At 41.1% G+C, this 15,521-nt stretch overlaps 7 protein-coding genes across 7 annotated transcripts; 6 read left to right on the plus strand and 1 right to left on the minus strand.

The window, feature by feature from the left end:
* Positions 1-905: 905 nt before the first annotated feature.
* Positions 906-2,661, plus strand: BCR41DRAFT_326376 (Pre-mRNA cleavage complex II protein Clp1-domain-containing protein). The gene is made up of 4 exons (XM_022021613.1): positions 906-1,075; positions 1,187-1,423; positions 1,550-1,985; positions 2,111-2,661. Exons 1-4 carry the CDS (start codon positions 986-988, stop codon positions 2,644-2,646), a joined length of 1,299 nt encoding a protein of 432 aa, XP_021878120.1. The 5' UTR covers positions 906-985; the 3' UTR covers positions 2,647-2,661.
* A 914-nt stretch (positions 2,662-3,575) lies between these two features.
* BCR41DRAFT_326380 (hypothetical protein) lies at positions 3,576-3,971 on the plus strand (the record flags this gene model as incomplete). The annotated part of the gene is made up of 1 exon (XM_022021614.1): positions 3,576-3,971. A coding segment is annotated over one exon (396 nt), but the record flags the coding sequence as incomplete, so codon positions are not given.
* Positions 3,972-4,296: 325 nt separating this feature from the next.
* Positions 4,297-4,654, minus strand: BCR41DRAFT_360003 (hypothetical protein). The gene has a single exon (XM_022025292.1). The coding sequence runs from the start codon at positions 4,645-4,647 to the stop codon at positions 4,315-4,317; it is 333 nt and encodes a 110-aa protein (XP_021878122.1). The 5' UTR covers positions 4,648-4,654; the 3' UTR covers positions 4,297-4,314.
* A 1,089-nt stretch (positions 4,655-5,743) lies between these two features.
* On the plus strand, positions 5,744-7,361 carry BCR41DRAFT_360006 (transferase). The gene is made up of 2 exons (XM_022025293.1): positions 5,744-6,195; positions 6,323-7,361. The coding sequence occupies exons 1-2, from the start codon at positions 5,794-5,796 to the stop codon at positions 7,298-7,300; spliced, it is 1,380 nt and encodes a 459-aa protein (XP_021878123.1). The 5' UTR covers positions 5,744-5,793; the 3' UTR covers positions 7,301-7,361.
* A 1,167-nt stretch (positions 7,362-8,528) lies between these two features.
* Positions 8,529-9,002, plus strand: BCR41DRAFT_340159 (hypothetical protein; the record flags this gene model as incomplete). The annotated part of the gene is made up of 1 exon (XM_022022183.1): positions 8,529-9,002. The coding sequence occupies exon 1, from the start codon at positions 8,541-8,543 to the stop codon at positions 9,000-9,002; it is 462 nt and encodes a 153-aa protein (XP_021878124.1). The 5' UTR covers positions 8,529-8,540.
* Positions 9,003-11,062: 2,060 nt separating this feature from the next.
* Positions 11,063-12,621, plus strand: BCR41DRAFT_388825 (transferase; the record flags this gene model as incomplete). The annotated part of the gene is made up of 2 exons (XM_022028043.1): positions 11,063-11,523; positions 11,641-12,621. Exons 1-2 carry the CDS (start codon positions 11,119-11,121, stop codon positions 12,619-12,621), a joined length of 1,386 nt encoding a protein of 461 aa, XP_021878125.1. The 5' UTR covers positions 11,063-11,118.
* A 1,133-nt stretch (positions 12,622-13,754) lies between these two features.
* BCR41DRAFT_424722 (Aldehyde/histidinol dehydrogenase) lies at positions 13,755-15,516 on the plus strand. Its single transcript, XM_022030478.1, has 2 exons — positions 13,755-14,525; positions 14,652-15,516. The coding sequence occupies exons 1-2, from the start codon at positions 13,789-13,791 to the stop codon at positions 15,421-15,423; spliced, it is 1,509 nt and encodes a 502-aa protein (XP_021878126.1). The 5' UTR covers positions 13,755-13,788; the 3' UTR covers positions 15,424-15,516.
* Positions 15,517-15,521: the final 5 nt, after the last annotated feature.

Genomic DNA, 15,521 nt, shown 5'->3' on the forward strand with positions numbered 1-15,521 from the left:
ATTCAATGACAATAACTTCGGCTCTCCCAGTGGTCAAAAACAAGACAGTGAAAGCTACATTCATTGGTATTGTATTGATTCATGCTCTCTCTCTCTCCCAGGTATTGTAAAGAAGGATCTGTCGAGATCCTTGATCTCTCTCTCAGCTGAAAAAAAGCTTAATCACAACACGACACGACACGACACGATCGGACATGACGCGGTCTCGCTTCACATTTCTCCATCTTGTTGTTGCTGTTGTTGCTGTTGAGATAAGAGATTTGTACATGTATATACAATACATGTACTAAATGATCTGATATTGAATACAACTGTTCAGATCTTCTGCATCCTTCATATGAACGTAAGATGGGAAGTTTATTTTATTTTTGTTTTTTTGGCCTTATTGAGAGTTAATCAAATCAAAAAAGCATCTCTAAATTTTAGGTTGGAGCAGATGTTGGCACTGGTCTTATTAAGAGAGATGGATCTCCGTCTTGGATTGGATCTAGTACCTTCAAAAAAAAAAAAAAAAACAATAAAAACTCTTCTCTTTCAATCCTCTTAAATAGAAAGCTTCGTATAAGAGCTTGACAGGAGCTGATTGACTGGCAACGCCGGTTAGTAGGTAGTCGAGGAGTAAACTCTCGTAGATTTTTCACTGTTCCAAAGACACTTTGTAATAAGTGACTGCTGGCATTTGCCCGCTAAAGAGGTACCAAGAGCACATGTTCAACTTTTCTTTTTTGATTCACTAACAGTCAAGGCATTAGTCTTTAATTGAATTCATGACTTAGAATAAAAATAAAAATAAATCTTGCCACAGTGTACCACAATCATCATTACAGCAAGCACATTATCCACTGAAAAAGAAATCACGCTGATCAACAAGAGAATCTTAATCCTTTCACCTAACCTGAAAAAAAGAAAAAAAAATAAAAGTAAAAAAAAAAAAAAATAAAGCCTCAATTGAACGCCCTCTTATCTCATTCATAATATTAAAGATATGGCTCAGGAATCACCCAAGGAATGGACCCTCGAGGAAGAGAACGAGCTACGTCTTGAGATTGACTTTGGCATTAAAGTCAAGCTCCGTGTAAGAAAAAAAAAAAGAGAGACATATTTGATGATGGAGAAAGAAAACTCCTAACTTGATAAAAAAAAATTGACTTTTTTTTTTTTTTTTTTTTTCCATTCTCTGCTTTAGCTTCTCAATGGAACAGCTGAAATATTCGGAACAGAACTTGCACAGAATATCGACTATGAATTCTCGGGACGAAAAATTGCTGTCTTTACGTGGCATGGATGCAAACTTCAGATCCAAGGCAACTGTAGTGTTGAATATATTGCAAATGAGACCCCAATGATGGCCTACCTAAACATGCACATGGCTCTGGAGCAGCGTCGTGTTCTTGCCACACAAAACAATGGACAAGGACCAAAGGTAATTTGTCGCTCAAAAGTTTTTGTTTTCATGTAATAGCTTTAAATCAAGGTCGCTTACATTAGATATGTGGTTATCTTCTTTTCTTAAAACAATATATATATATATATATATATATATATGCAGGTGCTGATTGTAGGACCAAATGATGTAGGAAAAACATCACTATCAAAGATGCTGCTCAGCTATGCATTGAGACAGGATCGCCAACCAATCTATGTTGATCTGGACTGTAGTGAAGGATCGATCACCATGCCTGGCTGTTTGACTGCTACCCCATTAACAGAGATGATTGATGTGGAGGAAGGCTTTGGCTCCTCTGCCACCTCTGCTCCAACCGCTGGTTCTGCAGTGATGCCTCTAGCCTATTACTATGGACTTCCATCGCCCAAGGATAATGTCAAGTTGTATAACATGTTAATGGCACGACTTGCTCAATCAGTAGACAAAAGGCTTCAAGAGGATCAAGCAGCACGGAGATCAGGCATTGTGATCGATACAAATGGACTGATCGATGCGACTGGATACGAAATCATTGCGAACTGCATCAAAGCATTTTCAGGTAAGTTATGATATTGATATTTATCATGGTATTTGTGTGCCCTTGGCTTCTTTACTCCATTTTCTTCCTCCAACATGTCATATCTCTCACATTCCCCTGGCTCATTTAATGCTATCTTCAAATAGTCGATGTGATCATTGTCCTTGGTCATGAAAGGCTCTACAGTGATATGAGAAGACTCCATCAAAAGACAGATGTCTCTGTCATCAAGCTGACCAAATCTGGAGGTGTTGTCGAGCGCGATCATGCTTTCCGACGTCAGACACAGAACCAAAAGATACGCGAGTATTTCTATGGCACTTCCAAGTCAGAACTGGCTCCTTACTCAACCATGGTCAATTATCATGATATCGAGATCTTGCAAGTCGGAGAAGGATCTTTGGCTCCATCCTCTGCTCTTCCTATTGGTGAGGATCGTAAAGTGTCAGAGACACATGTGGTCAAGGTCGAACCAGGTGAACATCTCTTGCACTCCATCCTCGCTGTTTCCAATGCGGACAAAATGAAGGAACAAGAAATCTTGGAAACAAACATTGCAGGGTTTGTCTATATCTCTGAGATTCATGATGTCAGGAAAAAGATGACCGTGCTCTCGCCTTGTCCTGGCAGAATACCCAAGAGGTTTTGGTGGCTCGGGAGCCTCAAGTGGGCTGAAGATTAGAATAGAAAGCAGAGTATAGCTAATATTTTTTATTATAAAAAAAAAAAAAAAAAGTTTAAAAAAATGTCATGTCATGTCGTATGTCACCAACTTTGATTTAATATCTGCTTGAGCATGGTATTGCCAGAGTCTCAACGGATACTACTAGAGCATTGCCAGAATCTGAAGTATCTTCACAGAAACAAGTATAGTGGATGTTACAGAGTCTTCGCTTCAGTAGCGAGTTCGCTACATTCACAACAACCCCTCAAAAGAAAAGAGAGCAATAGTAAATAAAAAAGCACTAGCCGGTACTTTTGACAGCTTCCGCAACTGCATTGGGCCCAATGCCCAGCGCTGAAATCAGCTTTCTCGGCTGCATTGAAACTATCTAAATACTGAATTGCATTATGCCAGCCGACGCAGCTTGTTTCATCCTATTGATTATATACGACGACTTGCAAGCTAACGATTTCCAGTACCGTCAGTGGAGTAAATAAGTGAATGAATGAAAAGTAATGCAAATAAAAAAAATAATAATAATAAAAATATAAAAGGTGGCGGTGTGGTTTGTAGAGACGAAAGTTTGAGCTGTTCGTGCTGTTCGTACTGTTAGTGCTGCTGGTGCTGCCTACAGTCAAGGAAATCCCTGTTTGTTACAATCAATAGGGGCGAAGCTCTTGACCTGCATCAAAACAAAAAGATGATCGGCATGGAATGTTTGTAAACACATATTATATTTATTTAACTTTTTTCCTTCCCCCAATCAGAGCCCAACTCAGAGCTTTTAGGCCGATGGTGAAAACAACAGTTTAATTAACGGAAAACTTTTATGAACACAGCACAGCGGCAGCGGTCTAAAATATAAAAAGGTCCTTACAACGTTACCCTCTCTCACTTTTGCTTTATTGTCTGCAAATCCACAAAGCATATACTCAAAAATGGCTATCAAGACTTATACCATCTACCCCTCCAACAAATACAATCTCCCACCTCCGCCATCAACCATTATACTTAATGGCTTTGATCTTCTCCAGCCTCCTGCACTGATTCAAAACCGCCGGTTCTTTCACCCCTCAACCAGGCCTTTTTCTGAAGTGATCGAGAGACTGACATCCTCTCTTGCTGAAGCGCTCGAGCTGTATCCACCAGTTACAGGAACGGTCCGTGCCGATGAAGAGAAGGATGAGGTCTACATCGCACTGGATCCTGCAAATATTCAAGGCACACCTTTTCTGATCGAAACAAAAGATACTCCATTTGCTGGCGATGCGGATGATATAGCTCCTCGAAATGATCAGATTCTTCCTCCACTTGCAAGTATACTTGCTGTGAAAGTAACCCAGGTAATATATATGAAAAAAAAAAAAAAAAAAAAAGGCCCATGCTTAGCTCTACATAGTATGTCATCTTGTCACTCAACCTTCAGCATGTTAATTTTTTCTATGGGAATTAGTTTTCCTGCGGAACCATAGCCGTAGCCTCCTCCATAAACCATCAAGTAGCTGATCTACGAGGCTTTCTCGATTTCCTTGAACTCTGGGCTCAAATTGCTCGAGGTGAAGCCATCGATTTTAAAGAGATCCCGAGTGATTGGTCTCGTAATCCCGGTCGATATTTCTCTGGCCTGGTCAAAGAACCAACAGCCGCAACCCTTCCTCCTCCTCCTCTATTCGAGGTTGTTCCTGTTCAGGAAGCCAAAGTTTGCCCGTTTCTCTTCCAGCCATCATTTGTTTCACGATGGAAATTCACCAAAAGCTCACTGGAACAATTAAAGAGCGATTTCTCACCCGCTTCCGGTGATATGTGGATCTCAACAGGTGATGCATTGGTTTCTCTTATTTGTGGTGTCATCACCCGTGCTCGCGAAAAGACAAACGTTGAAAGACTGGAGGGAAGATCTAGCTCTGAGTGCCAGAATGAGAAAGTATCGATGTCTGCTAATGGCCGAGATAGGGCTCCACAAAGAAACATGACAAAACAATACTTTGGGAACTTCAACACCTTATGGGGTGCAACCATGTCTCGCTCTGATCTACTCTCCCCGACTTGCGAGGCAGCTTCTCGTGTCGCTGTCGCCATTCGAACCGCCTTGAATGCTCAGCTTTCACCAGAAGCCATTGCCAACAAAATTGCATTTTTCGAAGACCCTAAAAACAGCAAGCTTCCCAATCGTATTATTTGGAAAGCTGATATGCCATTGACGAGCTGGTGCCAATTTGATCTGAAAGGTCCCAAGTTAGATTTTGGATGGGGAAAACCCTTTGATGCAACAGCCGGTAGTGGTGGGTTCTATCCACCTGGCTACGGCATCTTGATACAGGAGCATGATACAGGAGATATTTTTATTATGCTAGGCGTAGAGACAGCAGGTGCAGAGGAGTTGAAAGCTGACCCATTGTTGAACAAGTATGCAACGATGACCCCAGCTTAATGATCGTAGATCCTATAATTATATATATAAATAATAAGTAGCAATAAACTTTTTTTTTTTTTCTTTAATTTGTTCTTACCAACTTACCGATCCGCCCTGAGGATTCAACAAAACTCTGACTACTTCGCCCAAATCCTAGGTCACTCCTCTTTTTTCTCCATAATAAAATCAAATTCAGCTTACAACGCCCTGAATGTGGACCAGAGTTGGATGTGAAAGCACTTCCATCAAACAGAGTCCCTGAAGATTTAATATATGGCCACGTGGACCTGCTCAAAGATGAGCTCATGCATCCCTTTTCCTTTTTATTTTATTTTATTTTTTTTTCCTTGGATGACATATTGCGCTCTTCCTGAACGCTGTACACGAATAGTAATATTACTGCACATGTTCACAAGTAATGTCTAACAAATATAACCCAAGTTTTCAGCCCGGAGAAAGACTTGAAAGAAAAAAAAATGTCAAACTTTACTTTGTTCTTGGCGTCGCTTCACTCCATTCAATACACAGCATGCTCATCCGAAAGAAGTAAAAGAGCCCTACTATGAGTGTATCCAATTCCAAGCATATGGGATTAGGCTTTTGCAGATTAATTAAAATAAAAAATTGTGAACACAGCACCACAGCGGCTTAAAATATAAAAAAGTCTTCGCTATATTTCTCCGCTTGCTCAACTCCCGATTCCTCCTCACTTTGCTTTATTGTCTGCAAATTCATAAAGTATATACTCAAAAATGGCTATCCAGACTTACTCCATCTACCCCTCCAACAAATATAATCGTCCACCTCCGCCATCAACTCTTGTCCTTCATGGTCTTGATCTTCTCCAGCCTGCAATAATCCAAAACCATCGGTTCTTTCACCCCTCAACCAGCTCTTTTTCTGAAGTGATCGAGAAACTGACATCCTCTCTTGCTGAAGCGCTCGAGCTGTATCCACCAGTTACAGGAACGGTCCGTACCAATGAAGAGAAGGATGAGGTCTACATCGCATTGGATCCTGCAAATATCCAGGGTACACCTTTTCTGGTCGAAACAAAAGATACTCCATTTATTGGCAATACGGATGATATAGCTTCTCGAAATGACCAATTTCTCCCTCCATTTGCAAGTATACTTGCTGTGAAAGTGACTCAGGTATAATATATAAAGGGAAAAAAAAAAAAAAAAAAAAAAAAAGCTCCATGCTCTGCTCTACATGGTACACTCAATGTAATCCTGCCACTCAACCTTTTAGCATGTTAATTTTTTCTGTGGAAATTAGTTTTCCTGCGGAACCATAGCCGTAGCCTCCTCCATAAACCATCAAGTAGCTGATCTACGAGGCTTTCTCGATTTCCTTGAACTCTGGGCTCAAATTGCTCGAGGTGAAGCCATCGATTTTAAAGAGATCCCGAGTGATTGGTCTCGTAATCCCGGTCGATATTTCTCTGGCCTGGTCAAAGAACCAACAGCCGCAACCCTTCCTCCTCCTCCTCCACTCGAGGTTGTTCCTGCCCAAGAGGCCGGAATATCCCAGTATCTCTTGCAACCATCGTTTGCTTCACGATGGAAATTCACCAAAAGCTCACTGGAACAATTAAAGAGCGATCTCTCACCCGCTTCCGGTGATATGTGGATCTCAACAGGTGATGCAATGGCTTCTCTTATTTCTAGCGTCATCACGCGCGCTCGCGAAAAGACAAACGTTGAAAGACTGGGAGGAAGATCTAGCTCCGAGTCTCAGATCGAGCATTTAGCAATGGTAGCTAATGTTCGAGAAAGAGCTCCACAAAAAAACATGTCAAAACAATACTTTGGGAACTTCTATATCTTATGGGATGTTACCATTCCTCGCTCCGACCTACTCTCCCCGACTTGCGAGGCAGCTTCTCGTATCGCTGTCGCCATTCGAACTGCTTTGAACGTTCAACTCTCATCAGAAGCCATTGCCAATGAAATTGCATTTTTCGAAGACCCCAGAAACACTAAGCTTCCCAATCGTATTGTTTGGAAATCTGATATAGTTTTGACGAACTGGTGTCAATTTGATTTGAAAGGCCCCAAGTTAGATTTTGGATGGGGGGAAGCTTTTGATGCAGCAGGTGGTACTGGAGGGTTCTATCCACCTGGATACAGCATGTTGATACAAGATAAGAATTCAGGAGATATTTTTGCTATGTTGGCAGTGGAAATAGCAGGTGCAGAGGAGTTGAAAGCTGATCCATTACTGAACAAGTATGCAACGATGCTCCCAGCTTAATGATCATCTCTCTCATAATAAATAGCATGCTTACACAGATTGTATATAGTACAAGTTTTTGTTTTTACAGGCCCCAGTACCTCCATCACAAGCCCATATGACCACTTGCTTCATATCTTATCCCTCAAAGCATTATAGAGGGTTCATGACTAGATTGGCTCCGTAGCCGCGGGTATAGTTTTATCAAGCACTGTATCCAAACAAAGTTTGTCCACGCTTCTTGATCTAAAACTTGGACCTTGGCTTTCTTCCCAGACATAGAGCGTAGCACTTATTGCAGTGGAAGTAGTAACAACAGTTGGATCACAGCCCTTTACAACCTTTCTCTCTTATATCCTCGAAGCTGAATCCTTAATGATGCAAGCGTCAACCATATTCTGTGGAAAACCGAGCTGAGAATCAAACTGTTCGTTTTGAGTGTCCCGTCTCCTCTTAAACTCACAAAGGATTTTCTAGCGGTGACCTTTTACACCCTTTTTTTTCTCAACATGAACATGTCTTATTGGAATAGACTAATTGCTCTGTCTTTCATAATCTGTGAATATTTTGCCCTTTTATCATTCTAATTATAATAAATAAATTGAGTTGGTACTTTCCACAGTTTCCGCAGGGGTATTGAATCCGAATGCTGCAGTCAATTTCCGCCGTTGCATTAAACCCAATGCCCAATGCCGAAATCAGCTTTCGCAGTTCATCTAGACAATCTAAATGCTGAATTAAATAATGCCAGCCGACACAGTCTGTCTTGTCCTCTTAATCGCAAATCTATCCAATTCCATCGCCTTTCACCAAATAGAGGAGAGTTGAATGGAGTGAATGGAGTAAGTGGAGTGAATGGAGAATGAGCGGGTGAGTGAGTGAGTGGGAGAGTGAGTGGCTTGCAGAGACAGAATGTTGACTCTAAATTGTCCACGATCAGTATGATCATGAACAGATAGGTCTGAACACAGCTTCTGCATATCAATTGGATGCAAGCTCTTGATCTGCTTTGGAAAGAAATATATTCATGGTCAATACAGATAATATAAATATACAATGATTCTCGCACCATGAAAGTGACACAGGAAAAATTGGTTATGACGCTAAAGATCTACTCGCAGATTTCCCGCAGCAGAGGAATTTAAATAAAAAGGCCTTCACTACTTTTTGCTTGACCAAATCTACCCTTGATCCATCCCACTGACTTTACTGTCTACTAATTCACAAGCATATTAAAGAAAAATAAAAATAAAAATAAAAAATGACTGTCAAGACTTATACCATCTACCCCACCACCAAATACAATCGCCCACCTCCACCATCAACCATTGCACTTCATGGTTTGGATTTCTCTCCTCCTATACAAATTCAAAACCGCCGGTTCTTTCATCCTCCAACCAGCTCTTTTTCTGATGTAATCGAGAAATTGAAATCTTCTCTTGCTGAAGCACTCGAGTTGTACCCGCCAGTTACAGGAACGGTCCGTACCAATGAAGAAAAGAACGAGATCTACATCGCATTGGATCCTGCAAATATCCAGGGTACACCTTTTCTGGTCGAAACAAAAGATGTTCCATTTGCTGGCGATACGGATGATATAGCTCCTCGAAATGATCAGGTTCTTCCTCCATTTGCAAATATATTTGCGGTGAAAGTAACTCAGGTAATATACAGGAAAGAAAAAAAAAATGGTCCCATGCTTAGCTCTACATTGTACACTTAATATCATCTCAACCTTCAGCATGTTAATTTTTTCTATGGAATATAGTTTTCATGCGGAACCATTGCGGTAGCCTCCTCCATAAACCATCAAGTAACTGATCTACGAGGCTTTCTTGATTTCCTTGAACTCTGGGCTCAAATTGCTCGAGGTGAAACCATCGATTTCAAGGAGATTCCGAATGATTGGTCCCATAATCCTGGCCAATATTTCTCTGGCCTGGTCAAGGAATCAACAGCAGCAACCCTGCCACCACCTCCTCCATTCGAGATTATTTCTGCTCAGGAGCCCGTACTACCTGCATTTTTCTCTCAACCATCATTTGCTTCACGATGGAAATTCACTAGAAGCTCTCTTGAACAGCTAAAGAGCGATTTCTCACCCACTTCTGGTGATCTGTGGATCTCAACAGGTGATGCATTGGCTTCTCTTATTTGTGGTGTCATCACCCGTGCTCGCGAAAAGACAAACGTTGAAAGACTGGAGGGAAGGTCTAGCTCCGAGTCTCAGCTCGAGCTAGTGGCAATGGCAGCTAATGGCCGAGAGAGGGCTCCACAGAGAAACATGTCAAAACAATACTTTGGGAACTTCAACACCTTATGGGGTACAACCATCTCTCGTCCTGATCTACTTTCCCCGACATTCGAGGCAGCTTCTCGTGTTGCTGTTGCCATTCGAACTGCTTTGAATGTTCAACTTTCACCAGAAGCCATTGCCAACAAAATTGCATTTTTCGAAGACCCTAAAAACAGCAAGCTACCCAATCGTATTGTTTGGAAAGGGGATATAATATTGACGAACTGGTGCCAATTTGACTTGAAAGGTCCCAAGTTAGATTTCGGATGGGGAAAACCTTTTGAATCGACAGCCGGTAGTGGTGGGCTCTATCCACCTGGATATAGCATCATGATACAGGAGAAGGATACAGGAGATATTTTTGTTATACTGGCAGTGGAAATAGCAGGTGCAGAGGAGTTGAAAGCTGATCCATTACTGAACAAGTACGCAGCGATGCTCCCAGCTTAATGATCATCTCTCTCATAATAAATAGTATGCTTGCACAGATTGTGTGTAGACTAATTTAGGTCTCAGTCTTTACTCGCCCCCAATAAGCGAATACATCAATTGTGTTGTCTTTCTCGCGAATGCATCCTCATACTCTTGTCTCTGCTACTTGTTGTGTTGCACTGCTGAGCTCTTACAACACCCTTGTGGCGCTTTTCTTTTACGATTTGATAAATTCCAACTACTTCGCCTAAATCCTCTGTTGCCTCCATTGTAAAAAAAAAAAAAAAAAAAAAAAACAAATTGCTCCGATCAGATTTCTCTGAACAAAATTACTGTTACACAGATTCCTCCCAAAGATTGTCTGCCCTAAGGTTGCACTTTGAAAATAGCACTGTGTGCTTGTGATACAGTCATGAATTTATAAAAAAAAAAAAAGGGTCCTGCAGAGCGTAAACAAAAAGGTAAACCACCAGATTTAGCGATTCAAAGGGCTACTTGGAGGAGAAAGGAATTTTTATTCTACACTATTTTTTTTTCATGACAAATAAAAGATTTGGAAGCGAGTGCATTTGGATATGGAAAGAATGCTTGCGGTTTGTAAAATGATGTACGGTATATATATAATATATATATACAGCTGGGGGCTAAGATATAGATATACCATTACATTGAAATTTATACCTTTCTGCGACCACATTTTGGGTGCTTCCTAAAAGACCTACGAATTTACATCTCCGCACCACGCCGGCTCTAATCAAATAGGAGGGAAACAGGCTCGAACGTTTGTGTACATACGGTACTGGGTGACAAATTTAACTTTTTCTTCCCAGCTGCCAGCCTTGAGTTAGAGCCCAAACTAAGAGTGCTTCCAAACGTTGCGTCCTATTTCCCAAAATACAAAAATGCACAATGTATAGATATAAATATTCATGTACATGTACATGGGTTTTATTTCTAAGTTTGTGGAGACTTGAAGATGACACTCGCATCTACAGTTGAAGGACATTGTATAAAAAGGTCTTCGCTATTTTGCTTGGCCAAATCAACCCTTGATCCATCGCACTTTTCTTTACTGTCTACTAATTATCCACAAAGTTATATACTCAAAAAAATGACTGTCAAGACTTATACCATCTTCCCCTCCAACAAATACAACCTCCCACCTCCACCATCGGTCATTGTACTTCATGGCTTGGATCTTATGAATCCACCCTCACAAATTCAAAACCGCCGGTTCTTTCACCCCTCAACCAGGCCTTTTTCTGAAGTGATCGAGAAACTGACATCCTCTCTTGCTGAAGCGCTCGAGCTGTATCCACCAGTTACAGGAACGGTCCGTACCAATGAAGGAAAGGATGAGATCTACATCGCACTGGATCCTGCAAATATCCAGGGTACACCTTTTCTGGTCGAAACAAAAGATACTCCGTTTGTCGGCGATACGGACGATGTATCTCCCCGAAATGACCAGATTCTCCTTCCATTAGCAAAGATTTTGATGGTGAAAGTAACTCAGGTAATGCTCTATGCTCCACTCAACATAGTATACTCAATGCCATCCTGCCACTCAATCTCACCATTATATATATATATATATATATATATATATATATATTTCCTCTGTCAAAAACAGTTTTCATGTGGAACCATAGCCGTAGCTTCCTCCATAAATCATGAAGTTACTGATTTACGCGGCTTTCTCGATTTCCTTGAACTTTGGGCTCAAATTGCTCGAGGCGAACCCATCGATTTTAAAGATATTCCAAATGATTGGTCTCATAATCCTGGTCAATATTTCTCTGGCCTGTTCAAGAATTCAACAGGAAAGACGCTTCCATCTCCTCCTCCTCCACTCAAGGTTGTTCCTGCTCAGGAGGCGGGAATATGTCCGTTTTTCTTCCAACCATCATTTGTTTCACGATGGAGATTCACCAAAAACACTCTTGAACAGCTAAAGAGCGACTTCTCACCCACTTCTGGTGATCTATGGATCTCAACAGGTGATGCATTATCTTCCCTTATTTCTGGTGTCATCACCCGTGCTCGCGAAAAGACAATCGTTGAAAGACTGGAGGGAAGGTCTAGCTCCGAGTCCCAGATCGAGCAAGTGGCGATGGCAGCTAATGGTCGAGAAAGAGCTCCTCAAGGAAACATGTCAAAACAATACTTTGGGAACTTCAACACCTTATGGAGTGCTGCTGTCTCTCGTCCTGATCTACTCTCCCCGACATTCGAGGCAGCTTCTCGTGTTGCTGTCGCCATTCGAACTGCCTTGAATGTTCAACTCTCAGCAGAAGCCATTGCCAACAAAATTGCATTTTTCGAAGACCCTAAAAACAGTAAGCTCCCTAATCGTATTGTCTGGGTCGCAGATATGGTATTGACGAGCTGGTGCCAATTTGACTTGAAGGGGCCGAAATTAGATTTTGGATGGGGAAAACCTTTTGCTGCAACAGCCGGTAATGGTGCATACTTTCCGCCTGGATACAGTGTCATGATACAGGAGAAGGATACAGGAGATATTTATGTTGTACTAGGCGTAGAAACAGCAGGTGCAGAAGAGCTGAAGGCTGACCAGTTACTAAACAAATATGCAACGATGCTCCCAGCTTAATAATAGTCCATCTCATCACATAATAAATAACAATAAATTTAGAATATGTATATATTATAAATCTTGTCTAAAGCTTTGTTCAAAATCTCCAGGAGGGAATATCGCCTGTTGGTTTTATCTCCTTTGAATAATATCCCCCTCACTATGTATGGCTCTATTAATGTACTCTTTTCCCCCTTTCGCAGTTATGCGCCATCTCCTTGTCAATGTCGTCGTTAAATACTGTTCATTGTCAAGCTCGAACCCCCATAATCTTGCATGTTGAGAAAAGAAAAAGAAAAAGAAAAGAAAAAGAAAGTCGCCGTCATTATATTCGTTGGTTGTTAGTGAACATAATGCTCAAGCCATAAGCTTAAACGGTTTTCAGGTCACTTTTCTTGTTTTTATCTTATGCCACGAAAACCCTCCCCTACCCCCCCCCCTTTTGAATAAAACCAAGACGCGTCTTTATATGTTTATATAAATTTACTAATTTATCGCTGCAAAATTAAATTATACTTATTCGTTATATTTTACAAAGCATTAAACGATCAAGGTTCGCTCATCTTTAACCAAGCTGAGCGTAGATAATGAAGATAAAATATAATCATAACAACCTCAGAGGCCCCAAGGAGATGGTGGGTTGTTTAAAAGAGTAACCGGTTATAGTAATAACAATAGCAATAATAAAAAATAAAAATAAAAAAAAATAAAAAAAAAAAAAAAGGCGGGATGATCCATTGCAAGACACTTTCTTATCATTCTTCATGTGATAAATAAAAAATGAAATGAAATACATAAATCGGGTGATAGGAGGTGGGCCCCATTTTGGACTAAAAGAGAAAAAGGTTTTTTTATAGCGTTCTACTAACGTGTTATAGATCATAAATGAACTGATAGCATGGGGACTGGGTAGGTGTGATACTCACGTCATCTTGCACCTTGCTCCTAGGGAGGAGGAACCCGGTCCATAATTGACACTAAAAAAATTAATCTGGTACATGTATCTTGCCCATAGTGACTGCTTCATATCACAAGCGTGACTCAAAATCACTCCGAAAGGTTTTTTTAATTTCCCAGGAACTTTGAGGAAGTCTTCTCCCCTTCTAGCATCTCTCCTCCTTCTTCTTGTTATATACCTGTTCCTCCACATTTTTTTTTTTTTTTTTATATTTCGAAAAAATAAACATGGACAGACTCACAGAAATCGCTTCCCACGCTCGCGACGCAGCCAATGTTCTCCAAACCCTTTCCACCCGTCAAAAATCCGCCTTCTTATTAGCGATCCATAAACATCTGACCTTGGCCAAATCTCAGATCCTGGCCAGCAATCGTTTAGATAAAGATCAAGCTCAGCCTCAAGTCGAAGCTGGGAAATTATCTGCTTCATTGTTCAAACGATTGGATTTGGAAGGACCCGGGAAATTCGAGACCATGTTGCAGGGAATCAAGGATATTGAACAATTAGAGGACCCTGTCAACAAGGTTCTCATGGCCTCTAAACTCGATACAGGATTAGAACTCTACAAGGTCTCCTGCCCTGTAGGTGTCCTCTTGGTCATCTTTGAGGCCAGACCCGAAGTCGTGGCGAATATTGCAGCTTTGGCCATCAAATCCGGAAACGCTGCCATCTTGAAAGGTGGTAAGGAGAGTTTCCATACCTGTGAAGCTGTCTCGAAAGCCATTCAAGAAGCCATGCAGGAAGTGGCTGCCACAATGGCGGCAGAGCCATCTAATAATAATGATCATCAGGGGGGAGGAGCCGATAACAGTGCCGCTAATTCTATCGCTGCTTTGAAGAATGCTATCCAAGTTGTGGAATCTAGAGAGGATATCGATGGCTTACTCAAACAGGACAAGTATATCGACCTGGTCATTCCTCGTGGCAGCAATGCTCTTGTAAAATACATTCAATGGAACACAAGGTAAAAAAGGAAAAGAAAAATAAAGAGTTGAGTCATTATTTTATTTATTTGTATCATCCAATAACTAATCGAACTTATGACCTCTCTCTCTCTCTCTCTCTCTCTCTTTTTCACTTCTTTTTTCAGAATCCCTGTTCTTGGACATGCTGATGGACTATGCTCAACTTATGTTGCAGAATCTGCCAAATTCGATCTTGCTCAAAAGGTGGTAGTGGATGCAAAGACATCCTATCCAGCTGCTTGTAACTCAACCGAGACTTTAATCGTCCATGCATCTCATCTCAAGGATTCATTCTTTCTCAACCTTGCAAAGACTCTGGTGGCTGACAACAACATTACTCTCAAATTGGATCAAGCTTCTTTGAAATCTCTCCAAAGAGAGCAAGGGGAGGAATCGTCATCATGGGTCAAAGATCATCAAGACAAGATTCAACCTGCTAATGAAGAAGAGGACTTTGATACTGAATTTTTGGATTTGACCTTGGCTGTCAAGACCGTCGAATCAGTGGAAGAAGCAATTCGACATATTAATGAACATGGATCGAAACATACAGATGCTATCTTGACAGAAGATGAATTAGAGGCGAAACGATTCATGGCAGGTGTTGATGCTGCAGGCGTCTATTGGAATGCCAGTACACGATTTGCAGATGGATTCCGATATGGTTTCGGGGCTGAAGTAGGGGTGAGCACAAACAAGACACATGCTCGAGGACCCGTAGGTTTAGAAGGTCTCGTCATTTATAAATATCAGTTGCATGGCCATGGACAGGCTTCCAAGGATTATGGAACGGAACAAGAGGGCAAACGTGTTTATTTGCATGAGCGTATCGATGTCAAGGCACGAGGAGAGAACCTGACTGACTTCTTGGCCAACAAGCGTCAGCGATTGGACTAATTAAAAAAAATAACTCTTTCTCGCATCTATTCATTATATATACATGCATAATAATAAAGCACACTCTCCTTCCTCTCTCTCACGAAACAAAATACTAA

The sequence above is a fragment of the Lobosporangium transversale genome (assembly GCF_002105155.1).
Source record: "Lobosporangium transversale strain NRRL 3116 chromosome Unknown BCR41scaffold_40, whole genome shotgun sequence".
Lineage (NCBI taxonomy): Eukaryota > Fungi > Mortierellomycota > Mortierellomycetes > Mortierellales > Mortierellaceae > Lobosporangium > Lobosporangium transversale.

Coding starts and splice junctions, on each gene's coding strand:
- BCR41DRAFT_360003 (XM_022025292.1), bottom strand. CDS start 4,647: ATGGTTGCACCCCATAAGGTGTTGAAGTTCCCAAAGTATTGTTTTGTC.
- BCR41DRAFT_326376 (XM_022021613.1), top strand. CDS start 986: ATGGCTCAGGAATCACCCAAGGAATGGACCCTCGAGGAAGAGAACGAG. Junction 1,076..1,186: donor GCATTAAAGTCAAGCTCCGT/GTAAGAAAAAAA, acceptor TCTCTGCTTTAG/CTTCTCAATGGAACAGCTGA. Junction 1,424..1,549: donor ACAATGGACAAGGACCAAAG/GTAATTTGTCGC, acceptor ATATATATGCAG/GTGCTGATTGTAGGACCAAA.
- BCR41DRAFT_424722 (XM_022030478.1), top strand. CDS start 13,789: ATGGACAGACTCACAGAAATCGCTTCCCACGCTCGCGACGCAGCCAAT. Junction 14,526..14,651: donor TACATTCAATGGAACACAAG/GTAAAAAAGGAA, acceptor TTCTTTTTTCAG/AATCCCTGTTCTTGGACATG.
- BCR41DRAFT_360006 (XM_022025293.1), top strand. CDS start 5,794: ATGGCTATCCAGACTTACTCCATCTACCCCTCCAACAAATATAATCGT. Junction 6,196..6,322: donor TTGCTGTGAAAGTGACTCAG/GTATAATATATA, acceptor TGTGGAAATTAG/TTTTCCTGCGGAACCATAGC.